Consider the following 21321-nt stretch of genomic DNA (forward strand, 5'->3'; position numbering starts at 1 on the left):
AAATTCCCTAAAACAACATTGGAGGCAGTTTATGGTAGACAAATTAATATTCAGTTCTCTGGCAACAGCTCTGGTAGAATTCCTGCAGTCAGCATGCCAATTGCACTCTCCCTCAACTTGAGACATCTTTGGCATTGTGTTCTGTGACAAAACTGCACATTTTAGAATGGCCTTTTATTGTTCCCAGCACAAGGTGCACCTTTGTAATTATCATGCTGTTTTATTAGCTTCTTGATGTGCATCACTTGTCAGGTGGATGGATTTTCTTGGCAAAGAAGAAATACTCACTAGTAGGGATGTAAACAAATGTGTGTATTGAAAATGTCTGGGATCTTTTATTTCAGTTCATGAAACATGAAACCAACACTGTTTCATTTATATTTTGTTCAGTATACAAAGATGGCCTGGAAGATATACACAAAATGAAAAACAGCAGTAACAAACACTGGAATCTGTCCTTGGCAGCATATACAAAAGATTATTAATCATAATAGTAGTATTGTCAATGGCAATTTGTACTCCCCTTGTACCAAACATGTTGATCAATCATCCAGTTCGTTTTTAATCCAACATAAATCAGATGTACTTCAGACCACCATCACAGATTAGGCATATTGATTTGTTGTTTTATTCCCTTCTGATAAGAGTTGTTTGTCCTTAGAGGTCTGATGACTTGATTGATTCACCACAGTCAAGTAAAATAGCTTAAGTCAAGCTAACAGACACTGAGGAAGTGTGTAATGATGTTCAAATACTACATAGCACTTGACGTCATACCAAACCTGTGCTCTGTACCAAACCACAGTATAGGATTCCATTTAGAACAGACTCTGCATTCCTGTTCAGCCTCCACCCAGCAGTGTTGACATGTACTGAAGCACCTTTTCTCCTCTATGTATACATTTAAGGGACATTGGTGACGTATACATTTATTTTAATGTGAAACACATACATTGAGTATTCTATACCGTCAGTATATGTTACAAGCAACAGATACTAACAATAATGCCATCCTAAATTACAAAGTACAATGAGGGTCAACGGTAAAACCATATCTTTGTCCAGCATGAGACATTACATCCAAACTTTTTTTAAATTAATTCATCTTTCTTTGGGGCACAACACACACATACAGCTTTCAATGAGCACACGAGTCCCTACCGCTACATTGCGTTCAGAGTCTTAAAGGTAAGGGGTAAACCAATGTCACCAAGAAGTAGTCTGATCTGGATAGATCTATCAGTGAACCCGTGACCTCTGAACTCTGACTCACTTGGACTGCTTCAGGTTCTGGTTCAAGTCAGAGGTTTTTGTCCCAGCCGGAGAACTCCTCATCAGCCAGAGCCTGGTCGAAGGGGAAGCGATCAAAGTTGATGTAGCACGGACCCTGGAGGAAAAGAGGGGGGGGAAGGGGAGCTCATATCATTGGCTGCCTGGGAATGACGGTCACACTGGATATGGCAGCTACTTAAGGGCAAAACACATTTACTGAGGTCCAAAATAGGGGAGGGTAATCGAACATATTTTTATGCTTTGGGGAGGGTTGTGTGTTTTTTTTATTGGGCACAGGGGAGTGTGTCTCTTTTCCCTGGTTTACATTAGCTCTTTTGTGGATTTCTTATATACTTTCTTCCATCCTAGTCAAATTTCCTCATCTGCTTGCATGCACCTCCCATATATTAATGTGCACTATGCTTTTCCACACGCTAACTTTTACTATACCATAATATTGTCAACCAGTCTAACTGTCTATCCTGCCCTCTATCCACCATTCGCAGTGTCACACCCTGATCTGTTTCAACTGTCTTTGTGCTTGTCTCCAACCCCTCCAGGTGTCACCTATCTTCCCCATTATCCCCAGTGTATTTATACCGGTGCTCTCTGTCTGTTGCCAGCTAGTTTTGTTCGTCAAGCCTACCAGCAGTTTTCCCCTTGCTCCTGTCTTTTTCTAGTTTTCACGGTTTTAACCATTCTGCCTGCCCTGACCCTGAGCCTGCCTGCCATTCTGTACCTTTTGGACTCTGATCTGAATTACTGATCTATTCCTGCCCTTGACCTGTCATTTTGCCAGCCCCCTGTTCTATTAATAAACGTGTGTTACTTCGACACTGTCTGCATCTGTGTCTTCTCCTGAAACGTGATACATAGTGACAATAGTGGTAGGTGGATCATTTGTCCAGATCTGCGGTAGGCTAAGTAGCGACCATACCACGCATAAAAGCATTCAAAGCTGCATCAATTATCATTATGAATCCACAAGAACAAATAGGAATAGCTGATATCCACCTGAGAGGCCAGGTGCATCATTATATGCATAAAAGAACAGTGAAGACATGATACATGCAGCTCAAAAAGCTCCCCTATTGATCTTGTACAATTATCCTGCCTAGACTAGCCTTCCACACCAAAATGCTATGAATAATTGCATTTTGTTTTCAAATTAGTACAAAATTCTACTCTTGGTTGCAAATGCCCTAGCACCATGGCTTGATGACTCCTGGCTGTCCCCATCCCCAGTCTAACTGGTCCATCTGGTTGTGCTGCTGATCCAGTTTCTGCACTTCTGCCATTGGCTATGAAACCCTGACCTGTTTCTCTCTAGGTTTCTTCCTAGGTTGCTGCCTTTCTAGGAAATGTTTTCTAGCCACTGTTCTCCTACATCTACATTGCAGAATGTGTGTATATTAATTTTTTAGGACAAATAAAATCTATCAATCCAAACTGTGTAACAGCCATTTCATGAATGGAAAGAAACATCTGTTACAAAATAACAAAAAGTTTAATGACATTCAGAGATTGTCAAGCCAAGTCTTGGATACTAGGTAGGCCTACAAGGTAGGGAGGGAAGTATTTTCTGTTTGTCGAGATTTACATAGTCTATTTCAAATCAAATCAGATTTTACTTGTCACATACACATGGTTGGGAGATGTTAATTTAATGTGAGTGAAGCGAAATGCTTGTGCTTCTAGTTCCGACAGTGCAGAAATATCTAAGAAGTAATCTAACTATTCCCAACAACAACCTAATACACACATCTAAATGGGTGAATGAGAATATGAACATATATGGATAAGCGATGGCCGAGCGGCATAGGCAAGGTGCAATAGATGGTATAAAATACAGTATATGCATGTGATATGAGTAATGTAAGATATGTAAACATTATTAAAGTGGCATTGTTTAGAGTGGCATTGTATGAAGTGACTAGCGATCCATTTATTAAAGTTGCATTGTTTGGGTCACAATATAGGCAGCAGCCTCTCTGAGTTTGTGAATGCTGCTTAGCAGTCTGATGGCCTTGAGATAGAAGCTGTTTTTCAGTCTCTCGGTCCCAGCTTTGATGCACCTGTGCTGACCTAGCCTTCTGGATGGTAGCGGTGTGAACAAGCAGTAGCTTGGGTGGTTGATGTCCTTGATGATCTTTTTGGCCTTCCTGTGACATCGGGTGCTGTAGGTGTCATGGAGGGCAGGTAGTTTGCCCCGGGTGATACGTTGTGCAGACAGCACCACCCTCTGGAGAGCCTTGCGGTTGAGGGCGGTGCAGTTGCCGTACCAGCCTGACAGGATGCTCTCGATTGTGCATGTCTAAAAGTTGGCAGGGTATTGGGGAACAAGCCAAATCTCTTCAGCCTCCTGAGGTTGAAGAGGTGCAGGTGCACCTTATTTACCACACTGTCTGTGTGGGTGAACCATTTCAGTTTGTCTGTAATGTGTACACTTAGGAACTTAAACTTTTCCACCTTCTCCACTGCTGTCCCGTCGATGTGGATAGGAAGAGTGCTCCCTCTGCTGTTTTCTGAAGTCCATGATTGATTTAAAATGTTTTACTCACATCAGCCACGGAGAAGGAGAGGTGGGGGCACAGTCCTTGTTAGCGGTCCGCCATGGTGGCACTGTATTATCCTCAGTGGGCAAAGAAGGTGTTTAGTTTGTCTGGAAGTGTGACGTTGGTGTCCGTGACATGGCTGGTTTTCTTTTTGTTGTCCTTGATTTCCTGTAGACCCTGCCACATGCGTCTCGTGTCCAAGCAGTTGATTTGCGAATCCACCTTGTTCCTGTACTGGCATTTCGCTTGTTTGATTGCCTTGTGGAGGGAATAACTATACTGTTTATATTTAGTCATATTTCCAGACCTCTTTCCATGGTTAAAAGAGGTGGATCGCGCTTTCAGTTTTGCGCGAATGCTGCCATCCATCCACGGTTTCTGGTTAGGGTAGGTTTTAATAGTCACAGTGGGTACATCTCCAATGCACTTCCTTATAAAAGCACTCACCGAGTCAACGTACAGCTCGATGGAAAAGCACGGTGGTGGAGCCGATTCCGACAACATATCCAGAGAGAGCCATTTTTCCGTGAAGCAGAGAATGTTACAATCTCTGATATCTCTATGGAAGGCAACCCTTGCTCGAATTTGTGGTGTTGAAAACACAAACCAATATTAAAGTGCTCGAAGACGGTATGCTTAGTTTGATGTTTGTGCATTGGCACAGAAATCTGTTGGTGAAAAATTCATTGCATATATTTTATATATTTATAAACATGGCATCAGAATCATTGTCTGCTGCCAGCTCTGATCGTAGTGTAATGAAACAGGCAGGAGAGTGAGCCCGTCCGTGGTGGTCGGTGAACCCTCAACTTTCTGGCCCGTAGCCCTGCATGGCATCAACTGTGCCACAAAAGCATGCTGTGGCAAAGTCAATATCCACATTTATAAACACAGGGTCGCTACAGTTATTTGTATTAGTGGTCCCCACACCCACCAGTACATTTCTGACTGTCCCTTACCACTCAATCTGTAACATGAATGTCACTTGATCTTTATAAAGTGTGAAAACCTATTGCTGGAAAAATGTTTTCACTAAAAAGACAACAGCTGTTGAAAATAAATTTGGGTTGACTCGCGGCTTTTGGGAAACCGTAGGGGTAAGAGTCCGCTGTGGTGTTCATATGTCGCTGCATCAAAACCTTTCTTGCGGTGGTGGATGGCTGTGTTATAGGGGCAAAAACTCCTGGTTCGAATCCAGCCAATATCACAACCGGTCGTTATTGGGAGTCCCATAGGGAGGTGCACAATAGTCCCAATGTTGGCCGTTGTAGGCCATAAGAATGTGTTCTTAACTGACTTGCCTAGTAAAATAAAGGTTAAATTTAAATATATGTATATAAATAAAAATTGAAGATTCTTCTAGCCCCTTCATATTAATGGTATCTGTTGCTTTTATATAAGTCTTACTTGTCACGCCCTGGCCATAGAGAGGCTTTTATTCTCTATTTTGGTTAGGCCAGGGTGTGACTAGGGTGGGAATTCTAGTTTCTTTATTTCTATGTTTTCTGTTTCTATGTTTTGGCCGGGTATGGTTCTCAATAAGGGACAGCTGTCTATCGTTGTCTCTGATTGGGAATCATACTTAGGCAGCCTGTTTTCCACCTTAATAGTGGGTAGTTGACTTTGTTAGTGGCCTGTATAGTCCTAGTAAGCTTCACGTTAGTTTTTGTTCTTTCTTGTTTTTGTTGGCGACATTCAAAATCAAAATAAATGTACGCTCACAGCACTGCACCTTGGTCCGGTCATTTCCCTGACGACGTTCGTGACAGAACTACCCACCATGCGGCGTGGCTACGAGGAGCAGCATTTCCTGTAGGAATGGACATGGGAGGAGATCTTGGAAGGTAAGGGACCCTGGGCATAGGCTGGAGAGTATCGGTGTCCAAGGCGGCGAAAGCAGAGCGGCGACAATACGAGGAGTTGGCACAGCGGAGCAGGCACGAGAGGCAGCCCCCCCCAAAAAAATTGGGGAGGCACACAAGGAGATTGGCTAAGTCAGGTTGGAGACCTGAGCTAACTCCTCGTGCTTACCGTAGGGAGTGTGGTACTACGCTACATTCCAGCTCGCCGCATCGGCAAGGCTAGAGTGGGCATCCAGCCTGGACGGATGGTGCGGCACAGCACATCTGGCCGCCAGTGCGTCTCTACGGCCCAGGATATCCTGCCTCCAGTATGTCTCCCCAGCCTGGTAAGCCCTGTGGCAGCCTATATGTCTCCTCACTCCAGTGATGATCCATGGCACGAAGCCTCCAGTGATGATCCATGGCCCGAAGCCTCCAGTAATGATCCATGCATAGTACAAAGCCTCCAGTGATGATCCATGGCCTGGAGCCTCCAGTGAGGATCCATGGCACGGAGCCTCCATTGATGATGGTGTAGTACTAGTACTACCAGTAGAGTTGGTATCTTTCTCTATATAGGCAGGCCTTACTTTTTTGGACCATTTACCCAGAATGAGCAGCATCTACGTTTGGCTACATACAGACCGTTATTGGAATTCCCACGAGAGAGTAACAGTTAATGTTTTAACCTTTATTTAACTAGGCAAGCAATTCTTATTTTCAATGACAGCCTTGGGTTAACAGGGGCTGAACAACAGATTTTTACCTTGTCAGCTTGGGGATTTGAACTTGCAACCTTTCGGTTACTAGTCCAACGATCTAACCACTAGGCTACCCTGCCGCAATGTGATTGGATGTTAATTACTTGACTAGGCTACATATTTGACCTAGGTGGTTTAATTGTAATTTTTTTTGGCAGTGAAACGAGGCTACTCAGGCGAGAAACAAATCTGAATTGACTTTTTGAAAATATCAACCACATTTTTATTTGGCATACCGCGGCGGATTGTGCTTATACCTGGGGGTACACATACCCCAGTTTGGCAATAGCCGTTATAGACCATAGAGTGTACAAACTAATGTCCCTAAAAATGATAAAGTATTCATACCCATTTATAAATCCTATGAAGGACACCTTTTAAAGTTACCTGCTGTGGCTAGACTGACCTTGCGTATGAGTCTGATTGTAGGAGCCTCCACCTGGCCCACACGCAGCTTGTGCCAGTTCATACTGCTGAACCACCTAGAGTGGAACACAGGAAATGGGGAGCGGGTGAGAGTCCTCAGAGAGAGAGAGACCAAATAATGGGTCATACACACTGGACGGTTGGGTCATCATTGTTACCTGTGGTGGCGTACATCTTTAATCCCATTTTTGGTGTTTCCCAGCCTCTGACCCGGTCGAGGCCTATGGGCCATAACACAACATCAATAACCAATCAAAACACTTACACTTAACTGAGACATAGTTAGAACAGCACCTAACACCCCAGAACATAGGGTGGCCCATCTCTCACCTGCACAGTTTACTGATGAGGGACTTGGCCCCCTCGCCCATGTAAGGTGGGAACTTGAGCACCCCGTCCAAAATTTTAGGGTAGATCTTCGCGGGCTCGGAACTGGAGAATGGAGGGCTGAAAGGTAAAACAGTCTGAGGGTAAAACAGTATTTTAGATAATACTTTACAAAAATTAAGAATTGTTAACTGAAATATCTAGCTGCTTTAAATCTTTCTGTGTGGATGTGTACAGTACCTCCCCACCAGCAGCTCATAGACTAGGATGCCCAGGGACCAGAAGTCAGCAGCAAAGTCATGTCCCTGGTTCTGGATGATTTCTGGGGCCATGTATTCCGGAGTACCACAGAATGAGTAGGTCTTATTACCGTGCACTAACTCCTTAGCAAAGCCAAAGTCCACCTAGGTGTAAAAACACACACATTCAAACCCCCACACATATCCAAACAAGAGTTATGAATGCATTAACTATTTGGCGTCGCAAGTACATAGTCTCTTGTGATATACATTAACGTTCATAGCTGGACAGTTCACATGCAAGCAAGATTTACTTCTGGATGCCGAGATTAGAAGGCACATACACAGAAACATGTGACGAGATAAAACGTACACGAGGTTGAAGCAGTGAAAGAGGGAAAGCGTAATGTAGCACCTACCAGTTTAACGTAGCCCTTGGCATCCAGCATCAGATTCTCAGGCTTGAGGTCTCTGTACATGATGCCCTTTTTATGGAGGTAGGCGTAGGCCTCCACTACACAGGCAGCGCAGAATACAGCAATGGGCTCATCAAATCGCCCACTGTAAAAAACAGAGACAATGCAGACAATACAATTTTGATCTTAATTAAATGTCTTGAAGAATCCACAACCTCAGTTGTGTTTATCTGAATGAGAAGACTTAGGGGGATTTCACTCCAAAATGGTTAGGTTGCTTTTTTCCAAACTGGTGCATTTACCCCCTTAGTTCGGCACTTGGGAGCGCACTAAACAGTGCATCATGGTTCATTCAAAAACGGTGGTCTTGGTCCGATTTAATTCGTACCGTGGTGTGGTTCAGACCAAACACAGGAAAAGAACCAGAGTCGCACATTATTATTGGTTGTTGAACTCCCAGCATCTTATGAAATGCACACAGCATCATAACTTCAGATCTCTGAAACATTCTGTGAGTAGCAACGCATTTATGAGTGTATCTGATGCTCCCGCAACTTGTTGGAAAACCAAAGCGAAAGTAATATGAAGATTGGGACACACAAGTGACGCTTCATTATAATCATAAATGGAGAAATGTGAGAATGTTTGTTAAATAGCAAATTACTTGCATGGACATGTGGTTTTGTTTAGACATTTTTGTTCATTTGACATTTGGCAATGTGAAACCAATGGAATCAAATGGAAAAAAAAATACAATGTAACAAAATAGTCAAACTCTGATTCTATAGCTCAAAACTGTGTGTGAAAACGCCCTTAGTCAGCACTGTTTCCTCACACTTCTTTCAGCTTGGTCCAGATTTCCCCTCCTACACAGAACTCCATAATCATGTAGATGTAGCGAGTGTCTTTGAAGGCAGAATGGAGCCTGAACATCAAGAGAGAGAAAACAGGGTTAAAGTTGGTACAGTATCCTCTGTCCTCCTGGAACTTTGAGGGCTACAGCAGTGTCTGCTGATTTTTCTTTATATTTCATGGTACTTTAAGTGACAAATGAAAGCCATCGATTGACAAGGGAAGAAAGAGGATTTAAGTGTGAGCTTAAATAATGATGCTTGGATGTCAATTAAAGGTTAGAGGTCAGCGGTCACCTAGCACCCCACAATCACCTGACAATGAAGTCACTCTTGATGGCTTTGAGGATCCTCTTCTCAAACAGGACATGCTCCTCCTGTCGCTTGGCAACAATGTGTTTCTTACTGACCCGCTTCATGGCAAAGTACTTTCCATGATGCAGAGTGGTCACCTGTGGAAAACAACAACAAACAACAGTTAAACTTTTGATCTAAAAAGAGCCATTTAACATTGAATTTAGCTTTCTAGCACGTTAAAGGGAACAGTAAGCTTTCATCAGTTGATAATACGAAGATTGTGTGATCTGTTTTATTAGACTTCAGTGCAAGTATTGAGATAAACTTTTGTTATTGTCCAAATACTTATTTTCCACCATAATTTGCAAATAAATTCATTAAAAATCCTACAATTTGATTTTCTGGATTTTTATCCCTCATTTTGTCTGTCATAGTTGAAGTGTACCTATGATGAAAATTACAGGCCTCTCTCATCTTTTTAAGCGGGAGAACTTGCACAATTGGTGGCTGACTAAATACTTTTTTGCCCCACTGTAATTGTCAGATTAGGATAGAAAACACTCTAAAGTTTCCAAAACTCTCAAAATATTGTCTGTGAGTATAACATAACTGGAATTGCAGGCAAAAACCTGAGGAAAATCCAACTAGGAAGTGCCTCTTATTTTGAAAGCTCCCTGTTCCATTGCATGCCTTCCCTCCATTTAAAGGGATATCAACCAGATTCATTTTCCTATGGCTTACACATGGTGTGAAAAGTCTTTAGACATATTTTCAGGCTTTTATTTTGAAAAATGAGCGAGAAAGATCACATCGCTTCATTGGATGGCTGGATGCCAGCAGTGTTTTGCATGCGCAACAGCTTGGAGCAGACATTTTCTCTCTCTCTCCTATTGAAGAAGGCACAGTCCAGTTGAAATATTATCAATTATTTATTGTTAAAACAACCTGAGGGTTGATTATAAAAAACATTTGACATGTTTCTACGAACTTTACGGGATACAATTTGGAATTTTCGTCTGCACCGGTCGTGATCGCTCGAGCCTGTTGATTTCTGAACATAACGCGCCAACCAAATTGAGGTTTTTGGATATAAAAATGATCTTTATCAAACAAAAGGAACATTTAGTGTGTAACTGGGAGTCTCGTGAGTGCAAACATCCGAAGATCATAAAAAGTAAGCAATTAATTTTATTGCTTTTCTGACTTTTGTGACCAATCTACTTGGCTGCTAGCTGTTTGTAATGTTTTGTCTGCTGAGAGAGATGTCCTTACATAAACGCTCGGTAGACTTTCGACGAATTTTTTTTTAAAATCTGACACGCCAGGTGGTTAACAACAAGCTAAGCTGTGTTTTGCTATATTGCACTTATGATTTCATGAAATTAAATATTTTTAGTAATTTAATTTGAATTTGGCGCTCTGCAATTCAGCGGATGTTGACAAATGATCCCGCTAACGGGATGGGTGCATCAAGAAGTTAATTCTCTATTTGGTTAGGTCAGGGTGTGACTAGGGTGAGCAATCAATGTTTTCTATTTCTTTGTTGGCCGGGTATGGTTCTGATTGGGGATCATACTTAGGCAGCCTTTTTCCACCTGTAGTTTGTGGCATCCTGTTTTTGATACTGTGCTGTTTATCCCTACTAGACGTTAAGTTTAGTTTTGGTGTTTTTTCAGTGTTCTTTAATAATTTAAAATGTACGCCTACCTCGCTGCACCTTGGTCCGATTCTTCCATCGACGAACGTAACAATATCCACAATTTTTCTTCCTCATGATGCCATCTATCTTGTGAAGTGCACCAGTCCCTCCTGCAGCAAAGCACCCCCAACAACATGACGCTGCCACCCCCGTTCTTCACTGTTGGGATGGAGTTTTATGGCTTGCAAGCCTCCCCCTTTTTCCTCCAAATATAACAATGGTCATTATGGCCAAACAGTTCTTCCAAACTTCCAACTTCAACTGTATGTCATCAACCCAGGATATGGCATATCTCCTTGGCTCTGGGGTCATCCTTATAGCATTTTCAGCCGACAGCCGACCTCTCCTCTCAGGTGGGGATGAAGACCAGGACAAATTCCCATTCTTTGACCGGAATGTAGCAACAAACTCAGCAGGGCCCTCTTCCTCATCAATGGATTGTTCCACATCGGTTGTCTCTTTGTCTAGATCATATTCTGTGTTGTCTTCAACTTCTGACACTTCCTACTCTAATGAATCTTCACTGTCAGTTTCCTGGCCTCTCTCCTCCTCACCAGTGTCATGATCAAGAGCCTCACATACAGTATATCGTTTGGTTATTGTGCTGCCAGAGGATGAATTGTGAGCAAGGCCTCAAAAAAGCTTTTACATACCAGAACTGCGAGAAAAGTTCCATGTATTATTGAAACAATGATGTGATTGTTTGTAAGTATGCCAACAGGTGTGGTTCCGGTGGGGGAAAGATTCTATTGGGGAAAGGTTGCTATGGAAGCCAAGAAGGGGAGTGAGGTAGGTGTGTGTGTGTGTGTGTGTGTGTGTGTGTGCTCAAACACACATGCATGTGGGGGTCTGGGGGAGGAAGTGTGTCCATCTGATGAATGTGCCTGAACTCAATTTTAAACGCTAATTGTCGCCTCACCCATTAATTTCTAATGACCAGTCATTTTTGACCAGGAACACCACAGGTGTACAAAAGTTAAATAAAACACCCAAAATGTAATGAAAATCATCAAAATGTATTTTGTATGTTCAAATGCCCTGTATGGACAAAGTCATGGAACCTTATGACAATCAGATTAAATGAAATACATATTTCAGAGAAAAAACTTGTAAATCGGTACGACCGGAACACAGCAGGAGGGTTAACATGGAGGTTCAGTCGGTATTAGAATGAGTAACTAGCAATAGCAATAACCTGGTGCTACAGTGCCTTCTGAAAGTATACATATCCCTTGAAACATATTTTTTTTCATTCTCAAAGGAGAGGTACAGGGGACATGTTTGGTGGTTACAGTGATCCAAAACTAGGAAAGTTGCGACAAACAAATGGCTGCTACAAAGTCACAATGGGAGCTCTTTCTAGAGCACCCAGTTAAATTGTGCTTAAGAATTTATTTTACATTTCTTAATGGTTAAACTAGTAAGAAATATATGTTATTATTGGAGAAATCTGAGTTTACTACATTTACGGTCATCCTAAATTAAGATATTATATACATTTTCTATGTCTAATTAATTTATATTATGCTACTTTCCATGATGTGGACAGTATGTGCTACTACATTGTAAAAGCTGACCCCATCGAATTGGGGGGAATTACACATCCTTTTTAACTGAGATTGAGAATGTGAAAAGTTTATAGTAAACATGATGACAAGATCAATTGCTTAAAACAGATCAATACCTTCGGTTTTGTACTGTTAATTTTGTCATAAGCGCTGGGGTCGCAGGACTTAGAACGCTATACATTTCTTTCTCAAATGGCATGAATAATTAGTTGCGGTCTCTCTATAAAAGTTGCTGGCCACACACCAATACACAGATTTGACCGTCAAACTATCACTTAAACAGTAGCCAACCGTTGTCATTGTTGACATGCTATGGTGGATCGTGATTCATTGAAGTTAACTAACAGAAAAAGTGGTTGTTCCCTTTTCTGTATTGGCGGCCTCCCAAAATCAACATCGGCGATTCCAATATATAGTATATTTAATTTTTATTTAATCATGTAAGTTGACTGAGAATACATTCTATTTTTTAAAATATTTTTATTTCACCTTTTTTAACCAGGTGTCAGTAGGGAACAGGTTCTCATTTACAACTGCGACCAGGCCAAGATAAAGCAAAGCAGCGCGACAAAAACAACAAAACAGAGTTACACATGGGATAAACAAACGTACAGTCAATAACACAATAGAATAATCTATATACGATGTGTGCAAATGTAGTAAGATTAGGGAGATAAGGCAATAAATAGGCCATAGTGGTGAAATAATTACAATTTAGCATTAACAAACCTCCAGACGAGCTTCAATGCCATACAACACTTCTTCCGTGGCCTCCAACTGCTCTTAAATGCTAGTAAAACTAAATGCATGCTCTGCAACCGATCGCTGCCCGCACCCGCCAGCCCGACTAGGATCACTACTCTGGACGGTTCTGACTTAGAATATGTGGACAACTACAAATACCTAGGTGTCTGGTTAGACTGTAAACGCTCCTTCCAGACTCACATTAAGCATCTCCAATCCAAAATTTAAATCTAGAATCAGATTCCTATTTCGCAACAAAGCATCCTTCACTCATGCTGCCAAAATACCCTCGTAAAACTGACCATCCTACCGATCCTCGATTTCGGCAATGTCATTTACAAAATAGCCTCCAACACTCTACTCAGTAAATTGCATGCAGTCTATCACAGTACCATCCGTTTTGTCACCAAAGCCCCATATACTACCCACCACTGCGACCTTTATGCTCTTGTTGACTGGCCCTCACTTCATATTCGTCGCCAAACCCACTGACTCCAGGTCATCTATAAGTCTTTGTGTCACGACTTCGGCTGAGGTCGGCTCCTCTCCTTGTTCGGGCGGCGTTCGGCGGTCAACGTCACCGGCTTTCTAGTCATCACCGATCCATGTTTCCTTTTGTCTTGATTACGCACACCTGATTTCTATTCCCTTATTATGTTCCTTATTTAACCTCTCGTCTACCTTCCTGTTTTGTCCATGAATGTTTTGTGTTACCGTGTGTTGGAGGGTTTTGTCATGACGTGATGTTTCCTTGTTGGAGATATTCCGTTTTTGTATTAATATTTTAAGTAAAGACTTTTGTGTTTTTCCTCAAACCTGTGTCCTGCGCCTGACTCAGACAACAAACCTAGACACTGTTACACTTTGCTAGGTAAAGCCCCGCCTTATCTCAGCTCACTGGTCACCATAGCAACACCCAGCCGTAGCGTGCACTCCAACAGGTATATTTCACTGGTCATCCCCAAAGCTGACTCCTGCTTTGGCTGCCTTTCCTTCCAGTTTTCTGCTGCCAATGACTGGAACGAATTGCAAAAGTTACTGAAGCTGGAGATTTATATCTCCCTCACTAACTTTAAGCATCAGCTGTCAGAGCAGCTTACTGATCACTGCACCTGTACAGAGCCCATCTGTAAATTGCCCACCGAACTACCACATCCCCATATTGTTATTTATTTTTGCTCTTTTGCACCCCAGTATCTCTACCTGCACATCTATCACTCCAGTGTTAACACAGTCCAAAGAAGGGCCGGAAGTGTACAGAATGGTTTCAGAGAATCACCAGCCGCAAGAGCGACATCATTGATATATACAGAGAAAAGAGTTGGCCCGAGAATTGAACCCTGTGGCACCCCCATTGACTCACTGAACCCTATCTGAGATGCAGTTGGTGAACCAGGTGAGGCAGTTATTTGAGAAACCAAGGGTGTTGAGTCTACGATAAGAATGCGGGGATTGACAGAGTTGAAAGCCTTGGCCAGGTCGATGAAGACGGCTGCACAGTACTGTCTTTTATTGTCCATTGTTATGATATCGTTTAGGACCTTGAGCGTGGCTTAGGTGCACCCATGACCAGCTCAGAAACCAAAGCAGAAATGGTCTGTGATCTGTTTGTTAACTTAGTGCTCAAAAGGCAGGGCAGGTGGATATAGTTCTATAACAGTTTGGGTCTAGTGTGTCTCCCTCTTTGAAGAAGGGGATGGCCGTGGCAGCTTTCCAATCTTTAGGGATCTCAGACGACACGAAAGAGGTTGAACAGGCTACTAATAGGGGTTGCAACAATTGTGGCAGATAAGTTTAGAAAGAGATGGTCCAGATTGTCTAGCCCAGCTGATTTGTGGGGGTCCAGATTTTGCAACTCTTTCAGAACATCAGCTATCTGGATTTGGGTGAAGGAGAAGCGGTGCTGCGGGGGGTGCAGAGTTGTTGGCCGGGATAAGGGTAGCCAGGTGGAAAGCATGGCCAGTCATAGAAAAATGCCTGTTGAAATTATCGTCTATCGTGGATTTATCGGTGGTGACAGTGTTTCCTAGCCTCAGTGCAGTCGGCAGCTGTGAGGAGGTACTCTTATTCCCCATGGACTTTACAGTGTCCCAAAACATTTTGAATTTGTGCCACAGGACACAAATTTCTGTTTGAAAGAGCTAGCCTCTGCTTTTCTAACTTACTGTGTCTATTGGTTCCTAACTTCCCTGAAAGGTTGCATATCGCAGGGGCTATTCGTTGCTAATGCAATAGGCCACAGGATGTTTTGTGCTGGTCAAGAGCAGTCAAGGACTATATCTGCTATATCTTGGCTATATCTGTTCTTAGTTCTACATTTTTTGAATGTGGCATGCTTATTTGAGATGGTGAGGAAAGCACTTTTAAAGACTAACCAGGCATCCACTACTGACGGAATGAGGTCAGTATCCTTCCAGGATACAGTGGCCAGGTAGATTATAAAGTCCTGCTCGCTGAAGTGTTTTAGGGAGTGTTTGACAGTGATGAGGGTTAGTTGTTTGACCGCGGACCCATTATGGACGCAGTCAATGAGGCAGTGATCACTGAGATCCTGGTTGAAGACAGCAGAGGTGTATTTAGAGGGCAGGTTGGTCAGGATGATATCTATGAGCGTGCCCGTGTTTCCGGATTTGGGGTTGTACCTGGTAGATTCCTTGATAATTTGTGAGATTGAGGGCATCTATCTTAGATTGTAGGATGGTCGGGGTGTTAAGCATATCCCAGTTTAGGTCACCTAACAGTACGAACTCTGAAGATAGATGGGGGGCAATTAATTCACAATTTTCTGCAACGACCTAAGAAAAGTTTAAAAAAAAAAAAAAACATAGGCCTAGTTACATACAAAATACAAGGAAGCAAAAAATACAACACAACAAACCTGCCAAGAGAGGGCCGCCCACCAAAACTCACAGACCAGGCAAGGAGGGCATTAATCTGAGGCAACAAAGAGACCAGAGATAACCCTGAAGGAGCTGCAAAACTCCACAGCGGAGATTGGAGTATCTGTCCATGGGACTACTTTAAGCCATACACTCCACAGAACTGGGCTTTATGGAAGAGTGGCCATAAAAAAATTCTTAAAGAAAAAAAATAAGCAAACATGTTTGGTGTTCACCAAAAGGCATATGGCAGACTCCCCAAATTAATGGAAGAAGGTACTCTGGTCAGATGAGACTAAAATTGTGCTTTTTGACCATCAAGGAAAACGCCATGTATGGTGCAAACCCAACACCTCGCGTCACCCCGAGAATACCATCCCCAAAACATCCCCACAGCATCATGCTGCCATCACTATGCTTCACTGTGAGAATGTTTTTAATCGGCAGGGACTTGGGCACTGATCAGAATTGAAGGAATGATGGACTGCGCTAAAAACAGGGAAATTCTTGAAGGGAAATCTGTTTCAATCTTCCAGAGAATTGAGACTGGGACGGAGGTTCAACTTCGAGCAGGACAATGACCCTAAGCATACTGCTAAAGCAACACCCGAGTGGTTTAAGGGGAAACATTTAAATGTCTTGCAATGGCCTAGGTAAATCAAATTATGTTTTGTTGTGTAAATCAAATTATACAACCCCCCCCAAAAAAAATTCAATTCCAGGTTGTAAGGCAACAAAATAGGAAAAATGCAAAGGGGGGGATACTTTCGCAAGCCACTGTAGTCTACACCTTCACAATAAATCCACTATTTATTTTAGACAGGTCTGAAGAAGCGGTCTAAAATACATTTCAGAAGAAATTAATAGCATACTCTGAGTTGTCTTTGTTAAGTGCTGATGTGGCTATGCCAAATGACACTAGTTCATTTAGCAGACAAGATTTGCTTATAATTCCATGGCATTATTGTATATTATTTTATTGTTAGAATACAATTGAACAAAGCTGAAGAATACATACCGTGGGGAGAACAAGTATTTGATACACTGCCGATTTTGCAGGTTTTCCTACTTAGAAAGCATGTAGAGGTCTGTAATTTTTATCATAGGTACACTTCAACTGTGAGAGACGGAATCTAAAACAAAAATCCAGAAAATCAGTATGATTTTTAAGAAATTAATTAGCATTTTATTGCATGACATAAGTATTTGATCACCTACCAACCAGTAAGAATTCCGGCTCTCACAGATCTGTTAGTTTTTCTTTAGTTTATTATAGTACAAGGGGCAGGCAAAAGGTAAGTCAAGGCAGGCAAAGAATCAAAAAAACAAATCAGTCAGGCAGGTACAGGACAGCAGGCAGGATCAGGGTCAGGACAGGCAGAAAGGTCAGAACTGGGAAGACTAGTTAAAACAAATACTAGAGAGGAGGGAGAGTGGTGGGCCTGGAAACAGGAGACAAAGGGCTGTGAGACAGATGTTTAACCTCTCTTGGGTAGGGGGCAGTATTTTGACGTTCGGGGGAAAAGGGTTCCCAAAGTAAACTGCCTGTTACTCAGGCCCAGAAGCTGGGATATGCATATAATTGGTAGATCTGGATAGAAAACATTATAATGTTTCTACAACTGTCCAAATTACGTCTGTGAGTATGACAGAACTGATATGGCAGGCGAAACCCCGAGGACAAACCATCCCCAGTCTACCACTATTTTTAATGGCTATCACTTTTATTATAAGGCCAAGACCTCCCATATTGCAGTTCTTAGGGCTTCCACTAGAAGTCTTTAGAAAGAGTTTCGGGCTTATTTTTGGAAAAATGAGCCATACATTGTAGTTTTTCTAGGTGGCTCCCATTTCGGCTGTAGTGTTTTCAAGCACGTGGAAGAGAGCCCGTTCGTTGGAATTCTTCGCCGGTAAAGACAATAATGATTCTCCTTCTTAAATGTTTTCGTTTATTTTAGTTTTAGGGTACCTAAGGTTTGATTATAAACGTTGTTTGACTTGTTTGGAAAAGTTTATTAGTAACGTTTGGGATTCATTTTGTATGCATTTTGAAGGAGGGAAACTGGGTGGATTATTGACTAAAGCTTGTCAGCTAAAATGAGTTTTTATGGATATAAAGAAGTTACCGTCCCATCTGCTAATAACAAGTTAATCCTAGACACATGAAAAGTGGGATGTATACAGACGGTGTGGGGCAACAGAAGACGAACAGCAGAGGGGCTAAGGATTTTTGAGATGGGGAAAGGACCGATGAAACGGGGGGAAGTTTACAGGACTCCACCCGGAGGGGCAGGTCCCGAGTGGAAAGCCATACACTCTGCTCGTGCCAATAGCGGGGAGCAGGGATCCGGTGGCGATCAGCCTGTGGCTGATACCTGAATGTGGTTTTCAGAAGAGCGGCCCGGGCTCTCTTCCAGGTACGGCGACAGCGGTGGACGAACATCTCGGTAGAGGGTATGCTAACTTCTTCTTGCTCAGGGAAGAGCAGGGGATCATTCGAAGAGCAAGAGACCAGTGGCCGAGCCGGGAAGTGTGTTACGGGCGTCCGGCTGCACAGTATGGACCAGGCTCTCTATACCACAGACGAGTGCAGCCGCTAGACAGGAGGTAAGGAGGATGGTCTCGGAGTCAGACGGAGTAGTAGCAGGGCTAAACAAACGTGAAAGTGCGTCAGGTTTCACATTCTTGGACCCCGGGTGGTAGAAGAAAGTGAAATATAAACGGGTAAATAACAGGGCCCAACGAGCCTGCCTAGGGTTAAGTAGAATGGCGGTGCGGAGATATTCCAGGTTGTTATGGTCAGTCCACAGTAAGAATGGGTGTTCCTCCCCCTCCAACCAGTGCCTCCACTCCTCCAACGTCACCTTGACAGCGAGCAGTTCTCTATTCCCCACATCATAGTTCCTTTCAGCAGGGGTAAGACTATTTGAGAGAAAAGTGCTGGGGTGCAGCTTTTGATCCTGGATAGAACACTGGCACAGGACAGCCCCCACTTCAACATCCCAGGCTTCGACCTCCACCACAAACTGACGGGAGGGGTCTGGATGAATTAAGATGGGGGCTGCAGTGAATTGATGTTTGAGGTCAGAGAACGCCTGGTCAGCTGCTTGAGACCACATGGACGGAGACTTGGGAGAAGTGAGTGCTAAGAGGGGGAAAGCTAGGGTGCTGTAACCCCAGATGAAGTAGCAGTAGAAGTGAGCAAATCCAAGGAAACGTTTCAGTTGCATTCTGGATGTGGGTTGAGTCTAAATCGACCACAGCTATCACCTTGTCTGGATCCATCTGTATAGAGTGCCTTGCGAAAGTATTCGGCCCCCTTGAACTTTGCGACCTTTTGCCACATTTCAGGCTTCAAACATAAAGATATAAAACTGTATTTTTTTGTGAAGAATCAAGAACAAGTGGGACACAATCAGGAAGTGGAACGACATTTATTGGATATTTCAAACTTTTTTAACAAATCAAAAACTGAAAAATTGGGCGTGCAAAATTATTCAGCCCCTTTACTTTCAGTGCAGCAAACTCTCTCCAGAAGTTCAGTGAGGATCTTTGAATGATCCAATGTTGACCTAAATGACTAATGATGATAGATACAATCCACCTGTGTGTAATCAAGTCTCCGTATAAATGCACCTGCACTGTGATAGTCTCAGAGGTCCGTTAAAAGCGCAGAGAGCATCATGAAGAACAAGGAACACACCAGGCAGGTCCGAGATACTGTTGTGAAGAAGTTTAAAACCGGATTTGGATACAAAAAGATTTCCCAAGCTTTAAACATCCCAAGGAGCACTGTGGAAGCGATAATATTGAAATGGAAGGAGTATCAGACCACTGCAAATCTACCAAGACCTGGCCGTCCCTCTAAACTTTCAGCTCATACAAGGAGAAGACTGATCAGAGATGCAGCCAAGAGGCCCATGATCACTCTGGATGAACTGCAGAGATCTACAGCTGAGGTGGGAGACTCTGTCCATAGGACAACAATCAGTCGTATATTGCACAAATCTGGCCTTTATGGAAGAGTGGCAAGAAGAAAGCCATTTCTTAAAGATATCCATAAAAAGTGTTGTTTAAAGTTTGCCACAAGCCACCTGGGAGACACACCAAACATGTGGAAGAAGGTGCTCTGGTCAGATGAAACCAAAATTGAACTTTTTGGCAACAATGCAAAGCGTTATGTTTGGCGTAAAAGCAACACAGCTGAACACACCATCCCCACTGTCAAACATGGTGGTGGCAGCATCATGGTTTGGGCCTGCTTTTCTTCAGCAGGGACAGGGAAGATGGTTAAAATTGATGGGAAGATGGATGGAGCCAAATACAGGACCATTCTGGAAGAAAACCTGATGGAGTCTGCAAAAGACCTGAGACTGGGACGGAGATTTGTCTTCCAACAAGACAATGATCCAAAACATAAAGCAAAATCTACAATGGAATGGTTCAAAAATAAACATATCCAGGTGTTAGAATGGCCAAGTCAAAGTCCAGACCTGAATCCAATCGAGAATCTGTGGAAAGAACTGAAAACTGCTGTTCACAAATGCTCTCCCTCCAACCTCACTGAGCTCGAGCTGTTTTGCAAGGAGGAATGGGAAAACATTTCAGTCTCTCGATGTGCAAAACTGATAGAGACATACCCCAAGCGACTTACAGCTGTAATCGCAGCAAAAGGTGGCGCTACAAAGTATTAACTTAAGGGGGCTGAATAATTTTGCACGCCCAATTTTTCAGTTTTTGATTTGTTAAAAAAGTTTGAAATATCCAATAAATGTCGTTCCACTTCATGATTGTGTCCCACTTGTTGATTCTTCACAAAAAAATACAGTTTTATATCTTTATGTTTGAAGCCTGAAATGTGGCAAAAGGTCGCAAAGTTCAAGGGGGCCGAATACTTTCGCAAGGCACTGTATGTCCTACAGTGATGACGTATCCTAGGAAGGAGTTGATGAAGCGATGGAATTCACCCTTCTCCGCTTTAATGAAGAGCTGCTTCTCCAGGAGTCGCTGAAGGATCTGTCGGACGTGCTTTTGAGCTTAATGGGAAAAGACAAGGATATCGTCGAGGTAGACAAACAAAAAACGCTTCAGCATGTCCCGAAGCATATCGTTGACCAGGGCCTGGAACATAGCGGGAGTGTTGGTCAGTCCTGAAAGGCATAACCAAGTACTCATAGTGCCCGCCAGCCATGTTAAAGCCTGTCTTCCAGCCGCCAACGTGCGATCATCCACCGCGTAGTCTGCCATACTATGTGTGAGTCTTGATGTAGTTGGAGCAGTGTACGAGCAGCCTCTCTCCTGGACAATGGAGAATCTAACACTTTTCGTACCTCCGCCACAAACTCCTCCAGACTGAGGCAAACAGTGGACTGTTGCTCCCAAACTGCCGTAGCCCAGGCGAGTGCCATCCCGGACATCAACGTTATGAGGTACGCTATTTCTGAGC

The 21321-nt window shown here is 43.0% G+C and overlaps 1 protein-coding gene across 1 annotated transcript in view; it reads right to left on the reverse strand.

The window, feature by feature from the left end:
* Nucleotides 1-1300: 1300 nt before the first annotated feature.
* LOC139415667 (protein kinase cGMP-dependent 3) overlaps nucleotides 1301-21321 on the reverse strand; it is a 32678-nt gene continuing 12657 nt past the window's right edge. Inside the window, exons 13-20 of the mRNA XM_071163786.1 lie at nucleotides 9004-9140; nucleotides 8673-8762; nucleotides 7841-7982; nucleotides 7423-7586; nucleotides 7186-7302; nucleotides 7014-7076; nucleotides 6836-6911; nucleotides 1301-1387 (exon numbers count right to left, since the gene is read on the reverse strand). Coding sequence (XP_071019887.1) covers nucleotides 1301-1387; nucleotides 6836-6911; nucleotides 7014-7076; nucleotides 7186-7302; nucleotides 7423-7586; nucleotides 7841-7982; nucleotides 8673-8762; nucleotides 9004-9140 — 876 coding nt within the window. The remainder of the gene's footprint in view (nucleotides 1388-6835; nucleotides 6912-7013; nucleotides 7077-7185; nucleotides 7303-7422; nucleotides 7587-7840; nucleotides 7983-8672; nucleotides 8763-9003; nucleotides 9141-21321) is intronic.

Source organism: Oncorhynchus clarkii, chromosome 8 (genome assembly GCF_045791955.1).
Source record: "Oncorhynchus clarkii lewisi isolate Uvic-CL-2024 chromosome 8, UVic_Ocla_1.0, whole genome shotgun sequence".
NCBI classification, from domain to species: domain Eukaryota; kingdom Metazoa; phylum Chordata; class Actinopteri; order Salmoniformes; family Salmonidae; genus Oncorhynchus; species Oncorhynchus clarkii.